General features: G+C 38.0%; 1 protein-coding gene across 5 annotated transcripts; it reads right to left on the reverse strand.

The window, feature by feature from the left end:
- Positions 1–1,673: 1,673 nt before the first annotated feature.
- On the reverse strand, positions 1,674–22,845 carry LOC132329959 (uncharacterized). 5 transcript variants are annotated; one of them, XM_059851663.1, is made up of 14 exons: positions 22,754–22,845; positions 22,111–22,302; positions 21,831–21,907; positions 16,028–16,103; positions 12,543–12,674; positions 11,574–11,697; positions 9,148–9,208; positions 8,999–9,045; positions 8,482–8,557; positions 7,521–7,622; positions 6,066–6,977; positions 5,716–5,754; positions 5,142–5,252; positions 1,674–4,011 (listed from the first exon to the last, which is right to left on the reverse strand). In XM_059851663.1, exons 3-14 carry the CDS (start codon positions 21,857–21,859, stop codon positions 3,699–3,701), a joined length of 2,022 nt encoding a protein of 673 aa, XP_059707646.1. In that variant the 5' UTR covers positions 21,860–21,907; positions 22,111–22,302; positions 22,754–22,845; the 3' UTR covers positions 1,674–3,698. The 5 variants fall into 5 exon arrangements, with proteins under 5 accessions (XP_059707646.1, XP_059707648.1, XP_059707650.1 ...); XM_059851665.1 differs by lacking the exons at positions 21,831–21,907; positions 22,754–22,845 and adding an exon at positions 13,321–13,505 and having other exon boundaries at positions 22,111–22,401; XM_059851667.1 differs by lacking the exons at positions 22,111–22,302; positions 22,754–22,845 and adding an exon at positions 13,321–13,505 and having other exon boundaries at positions 21,831–21,894.
- Between the last annotated feature and the right edge of the window lie 3,791 nt (positions 22,846–26,636).

Here is a 26,636-nt window from a genome sequence, read left to right on the forward strand (position 1 = left end):
CTGGAGAGAAAACAAGCTCTAGTGGTTGGTGACAGCATGGAAGCTATTGCTTTTTGTTTGCACACACATTTTAAATAAACTGCTCTTCACAGCAGCCAAGGGGATTCATATCCCCTCACTAAACCCCAGATGGGGGATACCTTCCTTCTTTTGTCAGCACTGAGCAGGTTCTTAGGTCACAAATGACCTTTGGGTGCCTGCATTTCTGGATGCTTCACATAAGACATTTTAAGGAAGAATTGATCTTTGAGAAGATGCTGCTCAGGTCACTGAACTGCTGGTCCTGGCACACTGGATGTAGCAGTGTCCCCCAGATGCGATGGGTAACATCACTGATCATTTTTGTGCACACAAAGAGAAAGCCTGCAGCTTACCAGCAGTTACTTCAGAGCAAATAAACAGGGAAGGGTCCCAATTACAATTGTGGCTTCTTGTAGGTAATTTACCTTTTGCCTCAGCTGACAGAAAAAACAATCACATGCAAACCTTCTAGCCCTTTTATAGGTAACGTTGTTCTTCACACAGAAAACTGAATGCTGTGCTCTGTAGATTTCTACATATGAATTTAGTTGTATCCTTGTGTTCTGGTTTCCTGTTGGAGTTGACCTGTCCTTTTCCCAAGCCGTTCTTGGGAATCAGCCTTCTGCACAGAGCTCATGTGAACTTTGAGTGTTTTCCAGGAATCATCTGAACATTTCCTAACTCAGGATGATCACAGCTCAGGGCAAGCTGGCATGAAGGCATCACCATCTGATAAAAATCCAATGAAAACATGACTTCAGGACAGCAACAGAAAGGTTTTCTGAGAGTTGAGTGCAACAGTTACATATATCAGAACTGTTACAACTTCATTAAATAATTTTGTGCTCAGTCTAGATTTTCTGTATTCTTGTGTTTTTCTTCAAAATTTCACACTCAGGGCAGTTGGAAACCAACTCTATCTGGCTTTTTATGCTCTGTGATACAACAATAACTCGTTCTATGTTTGCTGAGAACATACATGAAAGAGACCAGCAAAATTTTATGAGCCTTTTGTACAACTGTGAAAAAAATAAAAGTATTGTGTTTTAGTTGTGAGTGCTGCTGTAATATAATATTCCCTTAAAAAACAAGAAGCATTTAATTTCATTCTCTACCATGTGAATTTAATTAGCAATTAAATAGTACAGATGTGAATACACAGTGATGAACCAATCTGTGGAATGTGAGATAAATGTCAGCTGGAGTTTGTAATGTATTATGTGAGCTTAGATCTGCATAATTCCATTAGGAACAGTAGGTTGGAGAGCCTTATCCTAAATTATAAATAAATAAATAAACAAACACAACTATTTCCATAAAGTCTTCTCAAAACCGCTTGTGGAAACATCATGTCTAACAATATTCTCTGAAGAGAGACATTCAACATAGGCAGGAAAGTGACATTTATATTGTTAGATAACAGAATTGCACCACCTGGTTGTTTGCACCTGACCCTCAAAGGGTCCTGCAGGAACTGACAAGGGCTGGTAAGAGCTGCTGCTGACCTTAACTCCTCATGCCATGTTTCTTCTTTACTGAGCTTTCCAGTGCACCAGATTTTCAGCTCTCCAGTCTGAAGCAGCAAAGGATTGACTCTAGGGTCACTGCAAACCTAAATAACAAACCCCAAAACAAAAATACAAATGGGCAAATGTTTTCTGCTTTTTATTCACTTTATGAATACTGCATACATAGTAGGAAAAATCCTCAAACAAATGCTTGTAATATCAGACTTGAATCCCTGCTTGTAATTCTTGAATCCCTGCTGGAAAATGCCAGGAAGGGTGGTTTTTGTTGATTTTTTGAAAGGATCTATAGTAGCCCATGTTGCAGATCTTTCTTGCTTCCAAATAAAGAAGTGTAGATAAAGATTCTCATCTTACAGCTCAAGTTAAAAAAAAAAAAAAAAAGAAAGGCAAGTGAAGGAACAAATGCCTTTTCATAACATTTAGCGTTCAGTTCCACAACTGGTTTATATAGACAGGGCTTCATTCCTGAGACCACATGAATGAAGCTCAGCATCAGATTTGATGGCAAATACAATTTACTGGGAAATACAAAGCTGCTGTGAAAATGAGAAAACTGTTTACTTTGTACAATGAACAAAGCCAAAGTTGTTCTACCAGTTGCACAGGCAATGAAGCATTTGCAGTATGAATTTATACTCATGGAGTCCTTTGACTAGGGGAACTGTTTCCATGTGTTACCAAACAACAAGAGTTACAAGATACTCCAATCTAGTTCTTATTTACTACTGAACCATGAATTCAGAAATCTGGGTTTTATGCTGCCACTAAAAGCCAAAAAAAAAAACTTTTCTGGGTTTTGGTACAAACACTTTCTTTCCAGTTTTCTAGTGTATACCTAGACCCTCTTGCTCTCTTGCTTGATGCTTTAAAGCTTTGCTTTTAAGGCAGTGTCTTAAAGCAACTGTATGACTTAAGTAGCTTGCATCGAATTGTTTATTTTAATATAATGCTCTACCTTTATCCTTATTTATTTGTGCTGCCTTTTCAAGTACTACTTTGTTAAAAGATAATAGTAATGAAAAATGTAGGTATTTTAATTTATCTAAGTGTTATAGTAATACTGTTTTTCATCCTAGGGAATGATTTCCTTATCCATAGTAGGAGCTCTTGGTGCTACTGCGCAGCTCCTGGCATAAATTCAGTTACTGTTTGTTGCACTACCTTTGTGAGAGCCACAGGCAGTTCAGGAGACTGTTCAATACATGACCATTAAAAGGAGTTCACCTGAAGGATTAAGTTTGCTGTTCTGATTCCATTGCTCTGCTGTAAGAAGAAACTAGTAAACAACAGAACTGAGGAGCAGGACAGATGTGACTGACAAACAAGGAGGCGTAAGTACATAGGCACCAGTGCCCTTGGCCAGTCGAGACAGTGAAGGTGACATACATGACCTACCTTCCTTAGGATTTGTTGCTGAGAAACTGGTGAAATTTACCTGCAGTGGGCTATTCTGAAACATAGATAACCTAAGGGATCAGGAAAAAAATACACAATCAGGATGAGATATTCCAATTACTGAAAAGCAAGTTTGACATTTAGAATATTCAAATTCCACTTGTTTACATGTTCTTAGCAATCTGGGAAAAATTCTGCTATGAAAAAGAATGCAACTAGGTCAGTTCAGTGGATGGTACAGATAATATCAAAGTAAATTGTGGTGCTGCAGTGACTTTTAGCAGGAATTCAAAGTTCTGTTTTCAAATGAAAGGATGAACTGTACATAACCTGGCTTCATTCATTTCTAAGTATGTTCCCTCTAATTTCAGTGCTAGTCTACCTGATAGTGCAGTGTTTTATTATGCATCTGGAAATCACAAATATTTTAAAGAACTGTAAAACAACAAACAAACACAATCACTCAGAAAGTTGTTTGTTTTAAGGGGTTGGTTGTTTCAGGGCTGCAGTTTTACTAAAAGGAAAGACTGCTTTAATTCCATGTGTACAGAGACATTGTCTCCAACGACACTTAACAAATACAGCCTAATAAATTTAAAGAACCAAATATCAGGAGAAGCTAATCTTACAACAGAGCCTGTTCTTTACTACTGAAATTTTCATTAACTAATTTGCTTAAAAAAAAAATTGGTCCACATACAAAATAAAACGGGTAAAAGCAATTCTAAGCTGAGCAAACATTGTCTTTTTTATTCAGTTCCAGTTGTAGTGGTCTCTTGGTGATAAATCATAATGGGATCTCTCATCCTCTTCAGGTCCACAGTCTAGTGGCAGACCATAATTGTAATCAACGGTTACAACTGGTAATCTTTTACTTTGTTCCATGCTTCTGGTAGTTTCACCCTGAAAAGGCTTTCTTTCATAGTCTATTGAACTATCTTCTTGGTGTATGGATGAAGATGGGTGCATTGTTCGTGAAGAGTAGGGTGCAAATCTGTTTTTTCCTCTATTAAATTCCTCTGAGGGATGCACTCTCCTATTGTCTTCAGGACAATGTGGTCGATTACTGCAAGAACAAATATGAACAGTGAAACTCTTAGAAATAAACCAGTTGATTTACTGTTGATGGCCATCACTAGATATTAACTGTGTCTAACAGTGAAAGAACAATTCAAACCCTCTTTCTCATTTTTACTCCCTGAAATTAAAATCCTCTCTATGGATATTGCAAACTTGTTTGTATTAATTTTACAATTCTAGTGATTAAAATTACAGCTCTTTACAGTAAGTAATTCTACTAGACGAAGTTCTGTTTCAAGTGCTGTTTACAATTAAAATTACCCGTTTATTGAGGGTATCTTTACCCAGGGGACATTTTTTTCCTATGTCTGTGTTTTCATTTTTGTGTACAATATGTAACAATAGCTCTCTAGTACATAGCCTCAACGGGCAATAATGTATTTTGGAAAATATTTTAATTATTAATTTTTCTGCAATAGAAGACTCACTCTCCTATAAAATACATATGAAATGGTCCAAAAATGGAGATACTATATATATATTTATATTTCAATTCTCTTTACTCTCAAATACCTTCCTTGGTAAACTAAGTGGTGTATAAAGCCAATTCAAAAAAATCTTTAAAATATTAAAATCTTCTCCCTTACTGAACCACAGATTCACTAAGACTGGAAAGGATCTCTAGAAGTAGCTAGGGTCACTCAAACTCAGTCTCATTAGATGAGTTTGTACAGGGGCTATGTCCATTCTTAAAAGATGTGGGACACTGGCTCTGGGCAACCCAGTTCAGTGTTCACCCATCCCACACAGTAAAACTCCTCAGCTCATTGTACACAGCACTTGAGTTAAATACAGCATCTGTGCTTTGCTTTTTTACTCACTGACACTTGATTTTCATATGATGTAGTTCATTAGCTTCAACTGTGCTTGCCATGTCAATGATTATGTCAGGGATTCACACAATAATAACAACACTCAAAACTCAGTATCAATGGACCACGAGTTAGTCACATTATTTGCTCAGTGCTCAGATCCAATGCGTTAAACTGCATTTAAGCAAAAATATTAACACAGATTTTTACACTGTGTAGTTAATTTGTATTTCTTAGCTGGGAAAAAGGGGGAGTAATACTACAAAGGTAAATCAGAAGACAATGTATGATATCTGATACTTACCTGTAATTTCTGTTAAAGTCATCATTATCAGACCCGTAATCTCTGTGAAGTGAAGGAGATGAGGAGAAATGAGGTTCTGGTACATTTTCATGGGAAGGAAAGGACTGACTTCTGCAAATGACCAAAAGAATTGCATGTTAAGAAGATTGCCAACAGTTGTAAGATTTGGGAAAAAAATACACATCAAATGAAATAAAGTATTTTTTCTTTTAATAAAGATTACTTAGAATTTTAATTAAAATTGTAATAACTGTATTAATTTAATACCTCAAAATCATATGCTTCACTGTGATAACATTCTCTGTTTTAGCTGCACAATGAAACAAATTAAATCAAACTTAACTAGTCCAATGAATCTGAAATACACTCTGCAATATTAAAAGTATTTTGAAATATGTCAGAACCCAATAGGTTTACTAGTAAGTGATGTATGTATCTGTGAGAATATAATGCAAGTTCTGAAGCAGATTTCTAACAAATTATTAACTCATGGAATAAACAAAGGCAAATCACACTTCCTTGTAGCACTCCTGTTTATCTGTGTTTGGCTGAGGGCATAAATAAAATTTCATACCCACTTTTGTCCAGAGGACTTCTTTTTAAGCATAAGTTTCTGTACAAAACAAAATGGGACAAGAGTTTTATTTCAAGCTGACTAAAAGGCCAAGGAAATACAAATTTTAAAGAAGCACAACCTTATAATTAAGGAAACCCTAGCTTTTGAAGCTGCAACACTCCAGCTTATATCAAATCCTAAGTCAAGTAAGTCAAAACAAGAAAAGTTAATGAACTGATCATTTATATAGAAAAAGGATGATTGATTTTTTAAAAAATTATTTTAAAAAATACTTCATTTAAGTTCAAACTGCTGAGGTTTACACTTTTATTCTCTAATTCTGTTCTTACAGCTCAAAGATGCTTTACCTGTCTGAACACCATTCATGCGGCAAGTCATTGTGACCTGGATGATCATGAAAAGGTCTTGGCCTTTGTCCGTGCCCTTTATTACCATAATCAAAATCTTTTGACTGAGTCTGTTCCTGTAAGCCATCATAAGGCTGAGGGTCATGAAAAGGTCTGCACCTTTGTCCAGGACCTTTATTATCATAATCTTTCAGCTGCATCTCTGTTTTTAAGTCATTACGAGGCTGGTGATCATTGAAAGGTCTCAACCTCTGCCCACGACCCCTCTTAACAAATTCAAAATCTCCCAATTGCATCTGTGTCTGCAAGCCATCATGTGACTTGTAGTCATGGAAGGATCTTAGTCTTTGGCCAGGACCTCTACTGGCAGAATCCAATTCTTTTAACTGCATTTGAGTCTGAAATTCATCATGAGATTGGTGGTCATGGAACAGTTTTCGTCTCTGGCCACGGCCCCTGCCACCAAAATCAAAATCCTTTGACTGCCTGTCTTCCTGCAAATCATTAGGAGATGGATGGTCAGGAAAGGATCTCTGCCTCTGCTCCCGTCCTCTGTTGAAGTCAAAAGACTGTCTGTCTGCTTGCAAATCATCATGAAACTGGTGTCCATGAAAAGGTCTCAAACTCTGTCCAGGTCCCTTGCTACTGAAGTCTAGGTCCTTCAGCTGCGTGTCTTCTTGAAAATCATCATAAAACTGGTGATTAGTAAAGGCTCTTTGTTCTGGTCCCCTATTGTAGTCCCAATTTCTCATCTGCACTGATGCTCTTAATTCATCCTGAGTTTGATGGTCATGAAATGGTCTTCGTCTTTGTCCAGGCCCCTTATTAACGAAGTCAAAATCTCGCAACTGCATCTGTCCTTGCAAATCATTGTGAGAGTGGTCATCATAAATTCTTAATCTTTTCCCAGACCTGTTAAGTAGTATTGAATATCATACTTAAAAGTGCTACAAGTCATTAATGAAAACAATTAATTTTTAATCAAGAATTTACATGAAAGACCTTCATCAAATATGACAGTATCAAAATTATTAATAATCCAAACTGTATGTAACCCTCAGTGTTAAAGCAGAAGCTGTAACAAACATTCAATTATAATTCTATAGTACTTGTTAAACAGGCAAAACCACTGATTTAAAATTAATTAAAAATAACTGCAGATTATTGTAGAATAATGAAGAAGGACAGGCAAAGTAAAACTGAATTTTCCTAAGTGAACTAATTTCTTACAGACCTCTAACAGCATACGTTCCCTTTCTCACCCGTATCTTGTTCCTGTTTTGTCAAATTCTGTAAATATATTTTACATGGGTAGGCTACATTAATAAAATCTCCTTTGAGTATCTATGGTATTTTCAATAAGAAACAATTCTTTTCCCATGTGTTTTTTTTTGTGGGTTTTTTTTTTTTGGTTGGTTAGTTTTTTGTTTTGAATTCCATTTTTCAGCCTATTACCCCTGAAAATCTTCATTTGGGAACCGCTCTACAGATCCTTCCATTGCATGTGGTGGTGGGATAATATCTTCATCTGCATCCCATACATCCATTCCAAGGTTACTAAGAGGGGAAAAAAAAATCTCACATAAGCTTCCTTTTTTAAAGCATACTACTGACAGAAAAAACCCACTCCCATAAAATTCTTCAGTTCTGAATGACAGAAATTTTATGTCAAGTAAAATTTATAGACAACTCAGAAAATATTAATCTTGTAAATTTATTTTAAAAATAAATCCAACTTAATCCTGCACAGACTATGAAACAACAATAAGAGCAAAACAAAGGACTTTCAATTAAATGAAAAATAAACAAATTACTCAGGTATTAATTTTAAAATCCATTTACTGCTACAAGGCATCATTGGCACAAATACCTTAGGAAGATGTAAAGGTTGGCTGTTCTTAGCAGACGATGATAAGCATAACATTCTTAAACATGAGAAATACAACTACTGTGATCAGAGGGGACAAGAACAATGATCCACTTTTCTGCATTTTTTTATTCTTAAAACCATTCTACTTTTTTTTTTACTATCTTGTTCTACAGTGCCAACAAAAGCAGACAGATCACAGAGCTTACAAAGACATCTTTGCAGTGGCTCCTTTTAGCTTCTGAGAGAATACAGACTCAATACACTTGTCACAGTATGATAAAAGCACAACAATGTTCAGTAGTAGCAGTCAGATTAAAAAGGGTCTTTTGAACCATATACATTGAAAAGATGAACAAAGTGCACCGCACTTCATGTTATTCATCTGAGAATACATAAACAACTACACATTGTTTTACATCTATGTGTAGTTTCACATTAGAGGTTTAAGAGGGAATTAATTTTGGCTTAGGACTGGAAATGAACTTTTAAAAATGCCAGGAGACATACAGGAAGATCTTAAGCACACAGCTAAAAGCTTTTGCTCACCTTCGCATCGGCTGCGTCCTGAGATCTGTGAGATACACAAGGCCATCCATGCGGTGACCTCTGGCATCACCAAAAGCTAAAGAAAAGAAAAAAATACAGTCTAATGAAATGTGGTCAAACTCAGCCACTAAAGTGTGAAAGGCAAGTTTCTGTTCCACATGAGATGCTGAATTTGAAACAATTCTAACTTGGTATTAAATATTTCAGCAAGCTGGCATCATTGCAGCATTTTTTAAAAAGACCCCTGAAACTAGCAGTGGTAGCAAACTATGAGTGAAAACTCTTTCAAGTAAAAATAAAAAAGTTAAGCAGCTAAAACATATTCATCCTATGCTGTCAATGTGCTATTGCTCAAGTCCTGCCTGGAATAGAATCAACAGTCAGCTATAAAATCTTCTATATAAGCCAGCACATGAAATTACTGAAAAGCTACTGAAACAGAATTGTTGTATTTGTGAGTTTTTAGTAATTGGGAAGTACAACCTGACATGTGCCTTAGTTCAAAATATATACCTACCCTGAATTGCTGCCTCTGGATCCCAGCCTTCAACATCTATAAGATATCTAAAGAAAAATATGACTATGTTATTGTCCCAAAGGGAAAAGAGAGTAATATAAGGATGCTACTTTTTGTGAAGAATAATTTCTGCTTTCATACAGCCTTACCTACATATGAGATAGCCAGTTCTATTAATTCCATTAGTACAGTGCACGCCAATGAGTTTCTCTACCAAAAAAGGAAAGAGTCTTTATTAGTCCAGAAAGTGAAATTAATAGAAAGCTAGCACAATTTAATTTTTTTTTTTACAAAAAAAAATCTCTGCTTTTCTAGCAAAGTAATAATAAATAATGCTTGCTATTTACAAATTCTGCCTGTAAAACAAGAGACACATCCAGACAAGACACATGTCCTCTCCATGCTGGATCTCTAGCAGCTGTTAGCTCACTACTTCCAAACCTGTGATGGCCGAGATTGACTCTGCAGAATGTAGGAAAAAAGAAAGAGTGATGGCAGGTAAAGCACCTAACCTCAGCCACTGCTGTTCTCAGTAAAAGCAGAAAAAGAATAAAATATGGGTTTGAAAGCAAATCTCAACAAGCAAATGTAGAACTGAGGAAGTTAATTTACACATAATGCACCTGAAAGTATGAAAAGCTTAGGAGTATAATACATGGAGAAAAAAAGGACCAGTAATCTCTACAGAAATCTTTTCAAAAAAGATTGTACTAATTGGCCAAAGGCTAAAAAGCCGAATAACTTACTATTGCTATGGTATTTCAAATGAGAGACTTCCAACAGAAACAGGGAAACTCTAATACAGTCATGCAGGGCACTGGTAAAACCCCATCCAGATTATTTATAGTCATATTGAAATGTAATGAAAATCAAACAAGTTTTATATATATATATATATATATATATAAAAATATATGTATATATAAATGGCTGCTATGTTGGTCATAAAAGAAGGAAGCTTGTCTTAGTCTGTAAAACCAAATCTGAGATACAGAATGTAATAGTGGGGACAGTTAAAGGGCAGAGGTGGTAGAAGAATAAATTCATAACTGACTAAGTTTTAGGCTAGATTTTTGAAGAAAAATTATCATAATCAGAAGAAAAAAGTTTTGGCAGAGACACTACTGACAGATGGTCTTTGAATCAGGACATGGATAAACTTTTGAATGACATAAAATATAACTGAGACAAAATGTAAGTGTTTGCCACAGATCACGACAGTCAAATTGCCACAGAAGTTCATTACAAGTTGATGTCCTAACAACTCAAACACTAAAAAAGAACCACCTTCTTAAAAAGTATTTGTAAAAGGAATTCTGAGATATTTTAGGGATTATCTAAAACAGAGGCCAAATTACAAGGAGGAAAACTCTCTCAAGGCAGAAGTTACATAAGGTCTGCTAAAATGCCCTTTACAAGCTATAACCGCAGGTCAACATCCAGTAACAAATCAAGAAGTGATTCTCTCAAGATCAGATTCAGATACACACTATTCTTTGTCACACAAAAAAGCACTAGATTCAAACCAAAAGAAAACTAATAATCACCAGGTAATTTCCTTAAGCCAAAAAAGAGCAAAGGAAGAACATACAAACTAACTTCCTGAGCAAGGACAAAGGCTTTTTCTTACACTTTTTCACCTTCACAGTAGTTCCAATTCAGGCCCTCATATCTGAAATTAAGGTCAGAACTTTTTCACAAAACAGTTGATCATGCACAGGAAGACCCCGGTTATGCTTTGCAGTAAAACTGTATGCACTTGGGCAGTTAATACGAAAGAGAATGGTTCTACTTTCTCAAAGAGAATGCCAAAGGAACCACAGCAAACATCACAAAAAGGCCTGAAAGAATGGTCCACCATTATTGAATAAACAAACAGGTAAAATCTGCCTAATCTGACCACTGCCAAAAGAAGTGGGAAGTTTAAAGCTACAAACACACTGTGGCAAAATATACACTAAATTATTTTCACAAAAAGCACCTTATCTAATCTCAGCAAGAACTCTCCTGTTGCACAGACACTGAAGTAGCAGCACAGCCACACTGTGGAAACACTGACACCAGGTCTGTAATCAGATTTTCAAGAATTGTTCAGATCTGAGGGCAATAATGGACTCCTAAGGCAAAGAACACTACATCAGACTAAATGACTGAAGCTGCTCACACATATCAGTGCCCAGTGCCATCAGAGACCCAGTGCTATTCAAAACATCCATCGAGGGCTGGCAGCTACAACACTCAGCTGATGGTAAACCATTTGGGTCACACAGAGGAAGGCCTTGCTGCAGTTACTTTGACACATAACACAAATGTAACACTATTAGGAAGGGCATTTAAGTTACCAGTCATTTTTGAAAAAAACATGTTTTGATTGAAAAAAAAGATACATAGTGGTTTGCATAACAGATCTTATCATGATAATAAAGTGGAAAGTGCTACAAAAAGCTCAAGCCCGAGATATGTTGTGTCATAAGTTTTATTGAATATTGAAATTAGTAAACGACATGGTTAGTTCTGAATCAAAATTTTGGAATTTTGATGAGTTTTTTTTACAGCACAGGATGCTGATATTTACCATTTCCTGCATTTTCCCAAAGGAATTTTCTGACCCACTTTTTGAACTGTAGGATAGTAGCATTATCAGGGACTTCCAGTCCAACAGTATAAAGTTTCTTATACTGCACACTTTTAGGTAAATCCTAACAAAAAAAGAAAAAACAATGGTAAAAAAGTCTCAAGTCTTGCAACAATGAGAAACCTTAAGCAGTATCTAACATAATAACAATGTAAACCAGTTGTTCAAATCCTGAATAAGAACTGAAAACAATCCTGACACAATTGTATAGAGATAAACTCTCAGAAACTACCACTAACATTTCTAAATTTAAAGACCATGTCAGACAAGGAACAGCTCCTACATAAGATTTATCTATCCCTGCTAACAAGGCTGCACATTAACTAAGGGAGCAGTTTCTTGGCATTCCATTCTAACCCATTTTACAATTATTAGCAGTATTTGTCCCTCCTACCCACAATCACGTACAAACCCACAAATTCACTCCTTTAATGCCTAGAGCCCACAAAGATTTGCATTCTGATATAACACTCGTTTATTCTCCTTTTCAACAGGAGGCTGATTTATTACAATTGTTTGAACCATCCAGGCAAAAACTTCGAAATTGATAAAGTAGTTTAAAAATGTACACCTTCTTAAGTGGATTCCACTGAGGATCAGTAAAAAGAATCACCTAGGAATAAATGAGAATATCTTCAAGACACAGGATATAACTCTTCTGCACTTTTTGTGCAGTGCCTGGCACTGAAGTCTTCATCCATTACTGAGTTACCATAATACTAATAAGCCATAAATGCAACTAGATGGGAGAATGAGCTATTTCCTCTGTGACAAAACATTTATTTTCTATTGGAGACATAAAAGTAGTCTAGATAGCTTGTCTATTCCAATTAAAGGTAAGAAAATGTGTAAACACTTTAAAACAAAAGTTGCAGTAACTATTTCACATTTTTGCTAGGCTTTTGTTACCTTAACTTCATAGTATCGTGTGGTGTATGTTAAATCAATAATTAATCCAAGCTCCACATTTAGGGCTTTCATTGCAGCAATTAAGTCTTTTGGTGTAAATTTCTGGGTTGGGGTAAGCCTCTGGTTAATTGCCTACAAAGAAAATAGAAAAGAAATATTTTCTTTTCACATTCTTATAATAAGACATTTTAATATTCAGCTGTTTTAATTAGTAATAGGAAACATCAACATTTAAAAGAGAGCGTTTAATTATCAGAACCACATCCATGTATTATACAGGTAAGAGGAACCAAAAAGAAAGCAAAAGTTTATGTATTCCTATTTAGATGAAAATGCAAGGCAATATGAGCATTTCTACTTGTACAGTGTTAACAAACATTATTTAAATTAGCTATAACTTGACAGACACAAAAGTTCTGGAAAATGCAGCATGTATACATTGATTTTTATGTAACTAAACACACTAAAAAGGAAAACACTACAATTTACTACCCCCAAACAAATTTTGTCCTGCATGGTAACTCAAAACTAGAAGTGTTTTTCATATAACACATAAGAAATTGTGATACAAGAGTTCATTTCTAAAGGTTTAACTTTCTTCCCACAAATGTTGTGCAGACATTTTTATCCCTCCATCTCTTGACAGAGTGTACTTGCATATCATTTAGCACTGGGGAATATTAAGTAAGACTAAATATCGTGACTAAGAAAGCTGTGTGTTGGTGGATAATGAATAATTCATTTCATTTGACAAACAGTGAGAAAAATGTTTACTCACCCTATTGTAGCTGTGGTTTTTGAAATGTGTTCTTCACTTTAGGTATGAAAATGCCTCATATACTCAAGACTGGATTTTCTCTGAACAGTGCACTTGTCCATTGTGAGAGCCTTTTGACACAGGCTCAGCCAGAACCAATAAAGACAGTGGCAAAAGATGCAGCAGCCTCAACCACCTGTCAGTTCCTTTGTCAACAAGAAATTCAAGCAGACTGGACTCAGAACTATTGGAAAGGAAGGCAGCCACAGACCACATACTTCTTAGAACCACAGATGCTATAGGGTAACTAACCATTCCTTGTTTTGACTGTACAGATTCTAATGTAAAATGCTAGCAAGCACTTGTCTCGAGTCTGGAAACAGAGACAGGAAACTGAAGTACAGAATAAACAGCAGGGCAGTCATACCAAAGCTGGTATGTGATTAGGAAGTTTGAGCTGAAAGGAGGAGGATAGAGAGGAAGTAATAAAGTATTCAGTCCTATGTATTTCAGATACCAGTGCATTGCTGAAAAAAGTGGATGTTGTAGAAATTTAAACAAAATTAACATGAGTCAGTTATGACATTGCTACTCAGCAGTGGCTCTTACAATCTGAAACTGTACTTAACAACTTTGAGGTGACAAAGGTGAATCTGCAAAAGGTCTATGGTAGAATATTAAAGAACTTTTACTATATGACATGACAGAAACTGAGGAGGAATGTAATGTACAAAAATAAGGTATCTCCAAACACATGGATTGAGTAGACAGTTATATGTGTTATGAAACACTATGTTTTGAAAGGCTCGCTGGAATTTTCTGAAAAGCTCCTGCTATTCAGTAGTTTAGGTGTTTAATAGGGCTTTGAGAATGTGAGAAATCTGAACCAATTCTAAAAATCCTCCTAATGGCATGGGAAAGAACTTGCCCAATTCTTACAACATTACAATGTTACTGTTAGCATTATAATGGCGATGTGAAAGGAAAGACAGAAAATCCTTCCAAGTAAACACATGATCTTTACTAACAGCACATCTTCTAAGACAACAACCCTGTATCTTCAAATACTGAAAATATGTTGTCTCCCTTTGGGAGAAATCACCAATCAAGCTCCTAATACACAGCAAAGAAGCAAACTGCTGCATATATAAAAGGTCGGTTCCACCAATTTAATAAATAATAGGACTTCCAACAAACTACAACCAATCAGGTCTTCAGCATTTTCAGACAGATTTACTGACCACCTCTGCAAAGACATCACAGGTTAGCCAGTTACACATTTTATGTGTGTTCTGCCACAAACTCCGTGACCTTCAAGCACACAGTCTCTGGCAGACTTGCCTTTTCTCTGTCTTGCATAGTTGAGACTGAACAAACTGAAGGGACAGAAATGTTACAGATTTTGTATCCTTGGGTAGCAGACTTCATGTCTGGCCAAGACAGCTTCCCAGAACAGAGATCTACGCCTCAGTGAGATCAGTAGGACAGGAAATGAGTAACAGAGCTGATGTGGAGTGATCCTTGTGACAAGAGCAAAGAAGCCAATTATAACTCTACTGGATTTTATATTCACAGCTTGATTTGTTGACTGGCAGTCTTGGTGGAAAATCATACGACTGCTGTACAATCCATCCACATCTTGGAGAACATAACACGTTAAGTATGAGATCCTTGGTGTCCAAGGAACCGAACCATCATCCTAAAGCTGTAAAAGCAGCTGCAGGAAGCAAATCCTGCATTTCACTTCAGTCATTCCTAATAAAACTGAAACGAATGGCGACTGAAAACATAATGGGTAGTAATATACCCAAAGAACCAAACTTTTTGGGTATGAATACTAGAGAGAAATCTGAAGACAAAAGCTTAGACAGAACATTTCCCTTTAACTGCTAGAGTTATGTCAGACCACCGTACTTTCTTTAAAAGTGCTTGGAAACTTTTATTTTCTCTGTGTCTAAATCAAGGACTTGTAGAAGTCAATTTATGCAGCACTTGTCATATTTGCCTTATGCCTCCAAAAAGGCCTAGCCACTAAAGAACTGAACAGTCTCTAAAAGATAACCTCCCCACATATTGTAGAAACAAAGAATTTAAAGATTTAAATCAGTGTATTTAATAGCTTAGGATGGCACTTCAGGCTAGCAAGACTCTAAAAGAAATACTAAAAAAAGTACTTCATAAACTAATTAATTAGTAAAATAGAAGAAATCTATGAAGGCTTCTTTTTTAGCTATAATACATTCCAACCAGATCACTGAAGCTTTTTGCTTATAAAATTGCCAAATTTAATCTATAATTTTAAAAGATCTACAGTGGCTGGTAACCTTCAATGAGTGCTTAATTTCCATAAAATTATACTTTGGCTTACATTGCCTAGACTGTTATTCATATCATAAACTCTTCCATATGATTCTCTTAAAACAGCCATGAAAAGATATTTAATAAGATTATGAATCTAGGCACTTAATAGTGATCAAATGAAGTATGCTGATTGATTTAGAAGCTTGATTATTTTCAAAAGATAAATAAAAAGAGTAACATCAGAAATAAAGAAAAATAAGAAAAAATATAGAATATTATTTTTAAAAGCCAGATGCTTGAAAGGCTTAAATCTGAATAAATTACTTTTTAAAAAGCTTTCTTGAAATTTGCATGTATGGTCATGCTATTCTTTATTGCTTTTGCAGTTTATCTAATACAGCCAATTTGCAGTTACTTTTATACATACCCCTTTTAAAGGTACTTTGAATGCAATAAATCTCGTTCCTGGTATAGGCTGCCCAACTGGTGTCAAACTCCGCCATCTGTAAGGAAAGAAATGTTACATTTTAAAGGTTTTCAAGTTGCATGATTCAAGAGAAGACACCCGCAGCACAAAGCACATAAAAATTGCTGTTGTCATAAAGTATATTTAGGTCCCCAAATCTGCAATTATTCCATAAAGCAGTTTCAAAGTATCATCAAGACACTTGAAAAGAGTCTTTTTCCTTCTTTCTTCTTCAACTTCCAGGAAATTCCTCTCCTCAAAATGGCAGGATAACATTTACAAACAAGTAGCACCAATATAAAGCAAAGCAGATGTGTAAGGTTCAACAGGTAAAAATGTATTGTTGTAGTTGGTGGACGTTTTTCAACCTGAGTCCAACACCTTTAAAAAGTTGCCATAGGCACACGTCAATCATTTAATTGACAATGAAATGCAAAGTTTACTTTTGGTAACAATACAGATAATCTGTATTTTCCAAAAATGTTTCCTTTGTAATATGCTTCTTTTTCAAAGAAACACTCTTGATTGAACTCTCTCTCACCATTTTGAAAAATACAGAGAATACACAACAAAACCTATCACAAATCACCAATAAGAAGACTTGTTACAACACTCAAAACACCTGTAATTCCAAAACCACAAAGAGCTGGTATGCATAAGTTCTACGTTGTGCTGAAAAAGCTCTCCATATATAGTATTTCAGAGATTTCAATTTTTAAAAAAGGATAAAAAGCATTATCTGAAAACAAATTAATCAGCAGATCAATTTTACCTTCAAAGAGGTAACTTTCTAAACTTAGAACTATTATATTTCTTCCTCTTCTGCAAGTGCATATTGTCTCTATAACCTAACATGGTGCAGCTAGATGACTTAAAATCTACACAGGCTTTTTGCATTTTTTGGCTAATACCTCAACTATTAAAATGCAAAACATTTCCACGAGATTCTTTAACACTGGTGTCCATTCCCTTGCAATTTTCCTAATTAATGCTTAAATTAATCTCTCTCTTTGAAGGGAGCATCCAACAGCTCCTAGATTCCTTTCTGATGTTCATAAAACTACAACATTTAATGAAATAAACCAAATATTTAATTTGAAAATATTCTAACCATTGACTACTTTGCTTTGTTCACAATTCCCGTATTGGACCATAAAAAAACTAGAAGTTGGCTGGAAAAATTCTCAATGAAATACCTATAATTATGTTTGTCATGGTATATAAATAATGTCACCATTCAGAGATACTTGGAAATAACAAAGAAAACACAAAGCAGGGTGACTGAAGTGTATTTGATATTAACCAACCACATAACAATCTCTACAGCCATGTCTTTAGCACTAATTTCTCTCTGTAATCTTCATCATGAGGCAAAGAACAGATCAAGGCTCACAGTGCAGACATACAGGTGCTTAGTTTAATGGACAACAAATGAAGCAACAAAGGAGTCATAATAACTCATCATTAGGAAGGCTGTTGCAAACAGCTGGTCTGTAGAAGACAGACACAAAGACAGAAAGCATAAGGGCAAGCTGGAGAGGAGATCACTGAGAGCTGTTTCAAATAAAACCTTTTACTAAATTCTAATTTTTTTTTCAGGATAAGTTTTCTTAAGTGAATTTTCAAGTTTGTAAACTCTGGAGTCTGGTAGCTTTATGCTTGCTGTGAAGTATGCAAACAAATCTGAGACTATGTTCCATTTACTCCTATTTGAGAGATGTAAATTGTACATGAATCAATTAAGATGAGAAATTCAGTTCTGTTTTAACCTGCTTTCTCTTGGAAATCTATATGTGGAAATAAACCATAATTATTATAGACAGGAGCATTTAAAAGTCAAAAAGAAAGTATCAAAAAAGGGCTTTAAAATCTTATTTTCTTTTATTAACAATGTAAAAAAGGCTTTGTAAAAATTCTGAATTTTTTTCACATATTAGGGGATTTACAGAACAATACCCCAGGATTACCCAATTTGTTGTCAGACCTTAATAAACTTGGGGTTTTATTCTCTTGTATTTAAAGCCATTTCAATCCTCCCAGAAAAAAAAATCTGCACAATCAGCAAGAAACTCAAAAGCTGCTGACAGCTCTATGGTAGAAAATGAGCAGAAGGCATTTTTCATCAAAAATATAAAGGGTATATGTTCCATGTTATCTTTAAAACGGTATTTAAAAAGGAAATTTCAGCACACTGCTGCACAACTAAAAATAAAACCAGCAGATTGAAATTAACCAAAGATTTGCTAAGGAAATAAATTTGTTCTGTTCTCAACAAAGGAACATGGTTGGGAATTAAAAGTGGCCTGGACTAAAGAAAGTCCAACTCTTACAGAATAAGGATAGATAAAGGCAGAATGATCCAAGATGATCATCTGCAGGTGGTCACATAAACAGGAATTAGAGAAGCAAAGCCTTAGTAAGCATTTTAGCAAGTATGAATGAGACTTGTGACATGTGATTTGTGTCCTGTTCAAACACGAGTGGAAGGAAGAAAGGCAGGAGTCAGAGGTGTTATCACAAGATATCCTGGCATCAGCATCATCCCTGTACCACTGACTAAGAGCTACAGAGGCTTGAGTGAAAAACAGGCTGGACATGAAGAAACTCATTATGGATTACATCCAGCTGCATTATTTTATCTGCTTTGGTTTTAAAGTTTTAACAGAGACAAATGTGGAACAATTTTTTTTCTTATGATTTATTTTAACATTAACATTGGTCATATTGAAGCTTTCATTTCCAGTAAAATTTTCTGGTTTAGAACTGATTCATTTTAAGATTTACTTTTACAACTACTGTCACCTCTAGCAAGACTATTTAGAAAATACTATTTGGAACCTCTCTTCCTTTTTTTGGCTACTGATACTGCATAATATACACGCAGCCTGATTTTCCAAGTGATTTTCATACCTCTATCGACACCAGACTCAAAATTGATGATAGGAAACACTTTTACAAATAAAATATCATCTTTCTCTCCCACTGACTGTAGAACATGCACAATCCATTATGCCACAGTATTTAATATTCCTGTCTAAATAAAAATGCTGATGCTTTAAGTCTGGACAAGAAAAATTCAAAGAAGCATGTTTATAGTGTATTGGCAAAAATAATTCAGCTTTGCCCTTCTAACAAAAAGACCCCACTCAGTATTTTTTATACTATTCAAGGGAAACCTGCCAGAAGGTGACATTTCTGCAGATGCTCTTCAGAACTGAATTGGAGTTAATGTAATTATACACACAGCAGGATTTTGGATGCTGAAGCACAAATTAGTAAAAATTTGTGAAAACATCATACTATTTTATGACTTGTTAGGCAGCTTGGACTGTCTGATTCTTCACTAAAACACCATAGTATACAACTACTGAAGATTAAAACCATTTCAGACACCGTGAGAACCAGAACTTGACTCCATGTGGAAACTGCAGTGCAAGGGGTCACTTGAACCCCTCTTTCACACTGATGTCTCATTTTGCTACAAAATTACTTCACCAGCACTATTTTGTAGGTTTGAGACTGCAACGGACACTACACTACTGCTCTGCTCCAAGACATTGCAGGTAAAAAAGAAATATAATTTTCTTTATCATAGAATGGCTTCGGTTGGAATAAGCCTTAAACATCATCTAGTTCCAACTCTCCTGTCACAGGAAGGGACACCTTCCACTAGACCAGGTTGCTCAAAGACCCATCCAACCAACCTAGAAAACACTCCCAGGGAAGGGCACCCAGGACTTTTCTCAGCAACCCATTCCTGTGCATCACCATCCTTATAATGAAAAATTTCTTCCTTACATCTAATGTAGACCTCTTCTACTTTAAAGTCATGACCCCTTGTCCTAAAAAAAAGTTCACAATTTCTTCTTCAGGTGCTCTATTCCTACTTACTACCTTAACTGAAACCCCCAATTTATTGCATCATTTGAATTAACATAATGAAATTTGGATTAAAAGTGTTAAGAATTGAGGCACTAACAGGAAGACAAAAGATGCCAGTATGTAGTGTCACTTTCCTTATCTCTTGCAGTACCATTAAACCAAAAGAGTTAGAGTATTGCTATTACAACATGGAGACTGAGGTTGTGCTTCCACAGTCTGCACTGTCTGCACTTGTCCTTATCCTCCAGGGTACCACAATCTCACTTCTGCCAACACCTATTTGTGGGGCCGGTAAATTGCATATGCAGGATGACCTAGACTCAAACTAGTTTCCTTAAGTCCCTTCCAGGGCTCACTTCCATGTCTTCCTGGCTTACTGAACTGACAGTGATGAACAACATGCTGTGCCAGCACAAGGGTGACATCCACATCCTGCTGCATGAGACTGAGGGGCTGACAAGGCCTTGAACTTCATTACTGCCAAACCCCTGTTACTGTGGATGTCTAGCTTTATTTCTTAGCAGTAAAAAAACTACCTGGAGAAGTTGAAAGCACTTCAGTATCAGGCACTTTGTCAAAAGGTAATACTAACTTTATAACCAAATACTTGACAATAGCTGTTTCTCTCCCTGAAAGGTATTAGTTTCCAATTGTAGAAGTCAAAAGTAGCATCCACAGATTCCATGCTTAAGAAATCCGTGTAACCTGGAAGATTCTCTAGTTCCAATGTGGGGGGGAACAGAAAAGAATGGAGAAATAAGCACCTGATTCTCAAAGTTTTAGCAGCAATTTGTAAGGATGAAGAGAACAAGGACAATAAATTGTTTTCCAATTTCTGAACTGCTGCTTGAAAACGAACCCAGTTTAGCTTACGTCTATCCAACATGTAACTGAAATTTCATAGAAATTTTCAGAGAAAGACATGTTTAAACAGCTTTTTTAAAAGTTTATTCTAATTTTAATCTCTGAGTTTCTCAGCCATGGAAAGCACTTCAGCATCTCTATTTCTTAAATTCTGTTAATCTTTTGTTTCTATTTACTGGTTTTTGGACCAACAAACATTACAGGAGTGCATGTTTTTTGTATCTTATTGCTCCTCCTAAGAAAGCTCTAAATAAACCCAATTAACACTCCTCCTGAAACCAGCATAATGTAATTCCTTCCTCAGATAATGTATAAACTGCAAGTTATTGCACCATTACAGTGTGCCTTTATATCTCAGCATACTCCTATCCAAAAAGTTAGTACTGATGCCATCAAGAACACATGAGCTAAAGCTCTTAACTTGGACTTCTTTTCTTGTGCTTTATTAGAGCTGAAGAATAGAAGAGTATCTGTTTTAAATGACGTTATTCTGTGGTCCACATATGCACTCCCAATCAAGTCATCACAAGGCCTATATAGTGCATTTGGAATACTTTGGGATTATTTTTGCTGATACAACATTTCTGTCGTACTCTTGTTAGAAACAAAACTACAGGATGTTTCTGGATCTGAATTCACTAAAATATTCCTTGATCTTGTGCATGCAACTACCTGTTCCCATCTTAACGATTCTTTGGGCATTCCTAGTAGGAAACACGATTAGCCAGGAGTACGGACTACTCTCCCATTTCCCAAGTAAACATACACTTGGGAGTAATAAGATTAGGAAGAAGGAACTGTGTGTGGCCAGTGAAGGAGAAGTGTTCACAGACAGGATGGAGCATTATACTCACCTGGGGAATGAATGGTTGGGCTGTTCCTGTCTTGGAGAAGATACCTACCTTAACCTGTCTGTAGGTGGTGAAGATGCTTGAGGCAAGAAAGCACCTGGGGCAGTCAATGCCCCTCTCTGTGGGATGCCCGCTCCTGCCTCTTGCTTAGTGTGAGGGATACTTACCCATCAGGGATAGTGTTCTTCTTTACCATGCTGAAAGCAGGAGCAGGCAGAGCAGGAGGCAGCGGTGAAAGTGGGCACTGCAGCAAAGGAGAGAGAACCGCGCGGTTAACACGGTGCTAATCTCTTTCTCCATCAGTGGGCCTTTGCATAGGGCTGAGTCTCGAGTAAAACAAACCAAGCAGCCAGCTGGGGCTTGAGGCCGTCCTGAACAAGTTCTGCACCTTGCAAGCTAGCTTACTTCTCCACTGCTACTGCACGACAAGAGGGAAAGACAACTCACCTCTCCTCTCCAGGTGATCACAAGAAAGAGAGAGGAGAGGCGGCAGGTTTCTCTGTAACTCTGGCAGCAGTGCTGCAGGCACGAAGATCTTCCTGGCAGTCCCTTCTGTCCCACTCGTGCGGCTCGGAGCCGTCTATTCCGCCCTTGCGCTCCCAGCTAGAACCCGTCTCAACGAGAAGAACCTCCAGGTAGCTGCAAGAGGCGAGACCGGCACCTCAGCAATGGAAGGACCATCACCTGCTCCCCCCTAACCCAGACCGGTCCGACCCCGCTGGACGCCGGGCGCCCGCCGACCTTGGGGGGCCCGGGGGGGGGGGGGGGGGGGGGGAGGCGAGGGGAGCGGCCCCATGGCCCCGCTGCACGGATGACGCTGATGAGGCTGCCCCTCACAGCCGCACGTCCCCGGGGCAGGACCGGCTGCGGGGCTGGCCCAGGGCTCGACAGAGGCTGAGCTCGGGGCAGGGACAAACAAGAGACCAGGGCGGGAGGAGGTCGCGGCCCGGCTGCGGGGGGCGGGCAGGCGGCTGTGGAGGGAGGCGGGCGGGCTGTGAGGGGAAGGGCGCGGGCTGCACACGGTGACAAGGAAGAGCCCGTGAGGCGGCGGGGCGGGGCGGAGAGGAGCGGGGCTGCAGGCGGCCCGTACCCGGACAGGATTTCCCTGGCGGAGGAAGGAAAGGCTGGTGCGACACAGAACCTTCCCGAAAGGGCCGCGACTGCGCCTGCGCAGCGGCGGCGGGGCGGAGAGGGGCGCGGAGCTCGGGGAGCGCGGCCAATGGGGCGAGGGGCGGCGGCGGCTCCGCGCGTGCGCGGGGCGGGGCGGGGCGCGGAGAGGCCGGGCCGGGCGGGCCCCGGGAGCGCCGCGTCCTCGGGAATGCTGGTGCGAGGTTGTTCTTCGGCTGGATGCGTGGAAATGCACCAGCTCCGGTCAGCAAGGATGTGCAAATGATGTCGATTTAAGAACCAGCTAATCATCTCTCTTGCTTAAGCCAGTTTATTTTTGTTTTAAAAGTTCTTGACATTTGTTAGTGCCGTGTCCTCCTGCGCACCGCTCTGAGGTGCTGTCAGTGGGAGGCAGCCGGGATGGTTGTCAGTGTCAGAAGCACGTTATGAAAAGTTAAAGCATGATTTACAGGGATACAGCTGTTCTAATGTTGGTCGTCAGAATTTGTTAGTACGTTTTTATTTTTGCTTGATACGGTATCCTTTAACACGGGTCATGGAGCAGTGCATTAAATATTCTAAGCATATCTTTTTTGGACTGTGTTTTTCTTTGCTCTGTGGTATCTTTTTTCCTCAAAGACTTCCTTCAGTCTTGTCCTTCAGTAAGTGCTTTGGGGCAGCAGTTTTGAGGTGCCTCATTTATGGAATTTACAAATCTCTTCCCATACACTGCTTGTGATGCATTCCATATTGGATGAGTCCTCTTGGTGCTCACCATAAACCGATAGATCATACCTCTTCATTTTTGCATATTTCTTTCAGTATCGTTTAACCTTTAACCTTTTTTTTTTAATTTCCTGCATAATTGCTAAACATCAGCACTTATATTTTTAATTTAATCATTCCTTGAAGTTCATTTTAATCTGAGTCTTTGGGATGTCAGTAGAAATTGAAAAGGACAAGAGAGAACATTTTGTTAATAATAATGCTGCTACTGATCGGGAATAGCTCTTGTTTTTGAATGTGTGGATTTGCATTACCATAGCTGAGAGCGGAGTCCTTTTTGAAAAGGGAAAACTTGCATCAAGTGATTTGGTTTGGACTTTTTGCAAATAAATATTTGTGCATTTCTGAGGTATGCTCGTAGGCAGTTTGATTATATTGATAGATTGAAGGAAGACGAAGTAATCGTGGCTGAACCGTGCCTATAAACCAAAGATCTTGGAAAGGTGACCTTGACTTTCAGAAAAAAGTTAAAACAGCCTTCTGAACAACATCTATATTCTCCGTTCAGCAGTACAGTGTGACACTACCCATACTTCTCATCCAATAAATGTTAAATATTGGTTTCAATGTGGTAGATTCTTTACAGCGTTTCACCGAAATCGCTTTACTCTGCTTTTTGAAAGAACGCAGTAATATCCAGAAGCAACCTAGGTTAAATAAAGTCATTCATTTCATTTCCTTTGTGCGGGCGCGAGTCTGACCTGGGCGCTCCGGGCGCAGCCCTGCCCGCCGCCGCCAGGGGGCGCCGGTGCCGCGGGCTCCGCGCTGGGCGCGGCCCCGGGAGCCGCCCGTGAGGGAGCGGGCCCCGCCTTGGGCACCGCGCGTCCGGCCCGCGCGGCGGAGAGGCCCGGCCCTTCGGCCCCTTGACACCGCGCTGAAACCTCGCTGTGAAAACGGGACAGCCGCTGGTCAAGCAGTTAGTGTGTAGGGAAAAATATATGGGGTTATGCTCCCCTGGAAGCTTGTACTGAGGATGTTGGTAGACGACAAATAGAATGGCTTGTAAATCAGAACCTGCAGGAAGGTGCTATAATAAAAGTACTTATTTACATATTTCCTGCTATTGTGCAGCAAAACTTAATGAGTCAGTTAGGAATGTATTAATTTTATTTTTACGTGCTTATATTGAATAGTCCCATTGAAGTTGGTAGCATTCCCCATGGTTTAAGGTAGAGGTTTCTGAGTTTAGTTTTCTCATTCTCTCAGCAGCAGCAGCAGTAGTAGCTGCAGATGATGTGTGAGGTCTTACTGCTGAGGAGGGGTGCTCCCAAACCTCTGTAAATACTTTCACTGCCCTAAATGAGGAACCCATGCTGCTGTCTTGGCCATCCCCATCATCTCAGCCTCAACTTTGCACCTACCTGAGCAATGTTGGTACATCAGTATGCAAAATATAGACTACCTAATCTTGAAAGAGTACTTAAAGAAAATATAATTTACTTGTTTTGCAGATGAGTTGTATTGTCTTTATTGGGGATTGAATAGTGCCTAGACAGACCTGTAATCTGACCCATTACTTTTTTTTTTTTTTTTTTTCTGTAGCTTCTCTGCTGGTTAGACTGTGTCATAAGGCAAATGGCACTGCTATTAACTGGAAAATCTGGTCTAGCATACATGATGTGCATTTAGAGTGACAATTCTGTACCTTGATCTACACTTAATGATACCACTCTGAATGGAGCATCTGGTAGAACAAGTCTTCCTTAGGACATGTAAGCATGTATTTTACTGAGATCAGTAAGGAAACTTGTATATGTATTCAGGTATATTATTAAACATATTATGAGAAGAAAATAAGTATACAAATGGTTGCTCACTTGTATTGTGTTAGTAGTTGGAGGAAGTTTGCGGAACTTACTAAGACAACCTGATGTCCTGGTCCTGCCAGAGCTGCCTGTGACCCCATTTAAGTTTCTCTGAGTGTATGCTCACAAACAACCTCTCTTCACAATCCCCCTGCTCTTGGAGCAAGTCCAGGATGACAGTGCAGATGACAACTGTGCTTTTTTTACTCAGGTCAGGTTGGGCACATCTGCCTGCCAGGTATCCTACCTGAAAGCTGGGACCAGTACTGAATTCAGTCTTCTGCAATTTCCAATTGACTTTCTTCCCCTCTGTTCAGACAATCTTCATTCATCTTGTGGTGATTTGTTTCTGTTTCCTGACTAAATCTCTTCCTCTTGTTTCTTCTCTAGCTCCTGTGGATTGTAAACCACATGCTGGGGTACAAATAAACTGGAAATTCTACAAATGTTTTATTCTACAAATATTTTTTAATCATAAGCATGTCTTCAGCACATCACTGTTTTCCTTAGTTAAAGTTCTATCTGATCAAGATCAGATATTCATCAGATACTTAGCATTTGGGTACCAAATTGATCTTAATCCTAAAATACAGTTACCTAATTTACTCGCACTGTGAGTATCTCTGCTTTGCATGGTCCTGATGTAATAAGGCTCAGAGAAATACTATTGCTTGTAGGAGGGTTGACATCAACCCTCAAGAACTGAAAACATAAGAGATTGTATCAATGACTGAATGACAGAATATGATTATTCAGCTGATATAAATCTTACTTTAAAAATCACTTAAATTACAAACCTAGCTGATAAATTTAATTAAATATCTTTTAAGGCTACTAATGTGTTAGTATCAGATAATAGTTCAGGAAGAATTATCATGTGTAGTATCACTAATCATATATTAAACGTATGAAAATTTGGATAAAAATTAGACCTTAATGTAACTGTCACCAGATGGATAAATTGTTATCACACAGAAGCACCTTTTGTGAAATCAGTAGTAAGTCTGAATTCATATAATCACAGAGTCATAGGATGGTTTGGGTTTGAAGGGGCCTTAAAGATCATGTGGTTCCAAAGCCCCTGGATGGACAGGGACACCTTCCACACCATGTTAGTCAGAGCCCCATCAAACCTGGCCTTGAACACTTCCAGGATGGGGAATCTACAGCTCATTATTTTTAATAATCTGAAATTTGAGTATTTTTCTTCCCACTTAGCTGAAAATTACCTAAAATAATTGCTGAGAAAAATCTGCTGCTGGAAGGAGGCCCTCA

The sequence above is a fragment of the Haemorhous mexicanus genome, chromosome 7 (genome assembly GCF_027477595.1).
Source record: "Haemorhous mexicanus isolate bHaeMex1 chromosome 7, bHaeMex1.pri, whole genome shotgun sequence".
NCBI classification, from domain to species: Eukaryota; Metazoa; Chordata; class Aves; order Passeriformes; family Fringillidae; genus Haemorhous; species Haemorhous mexicanus.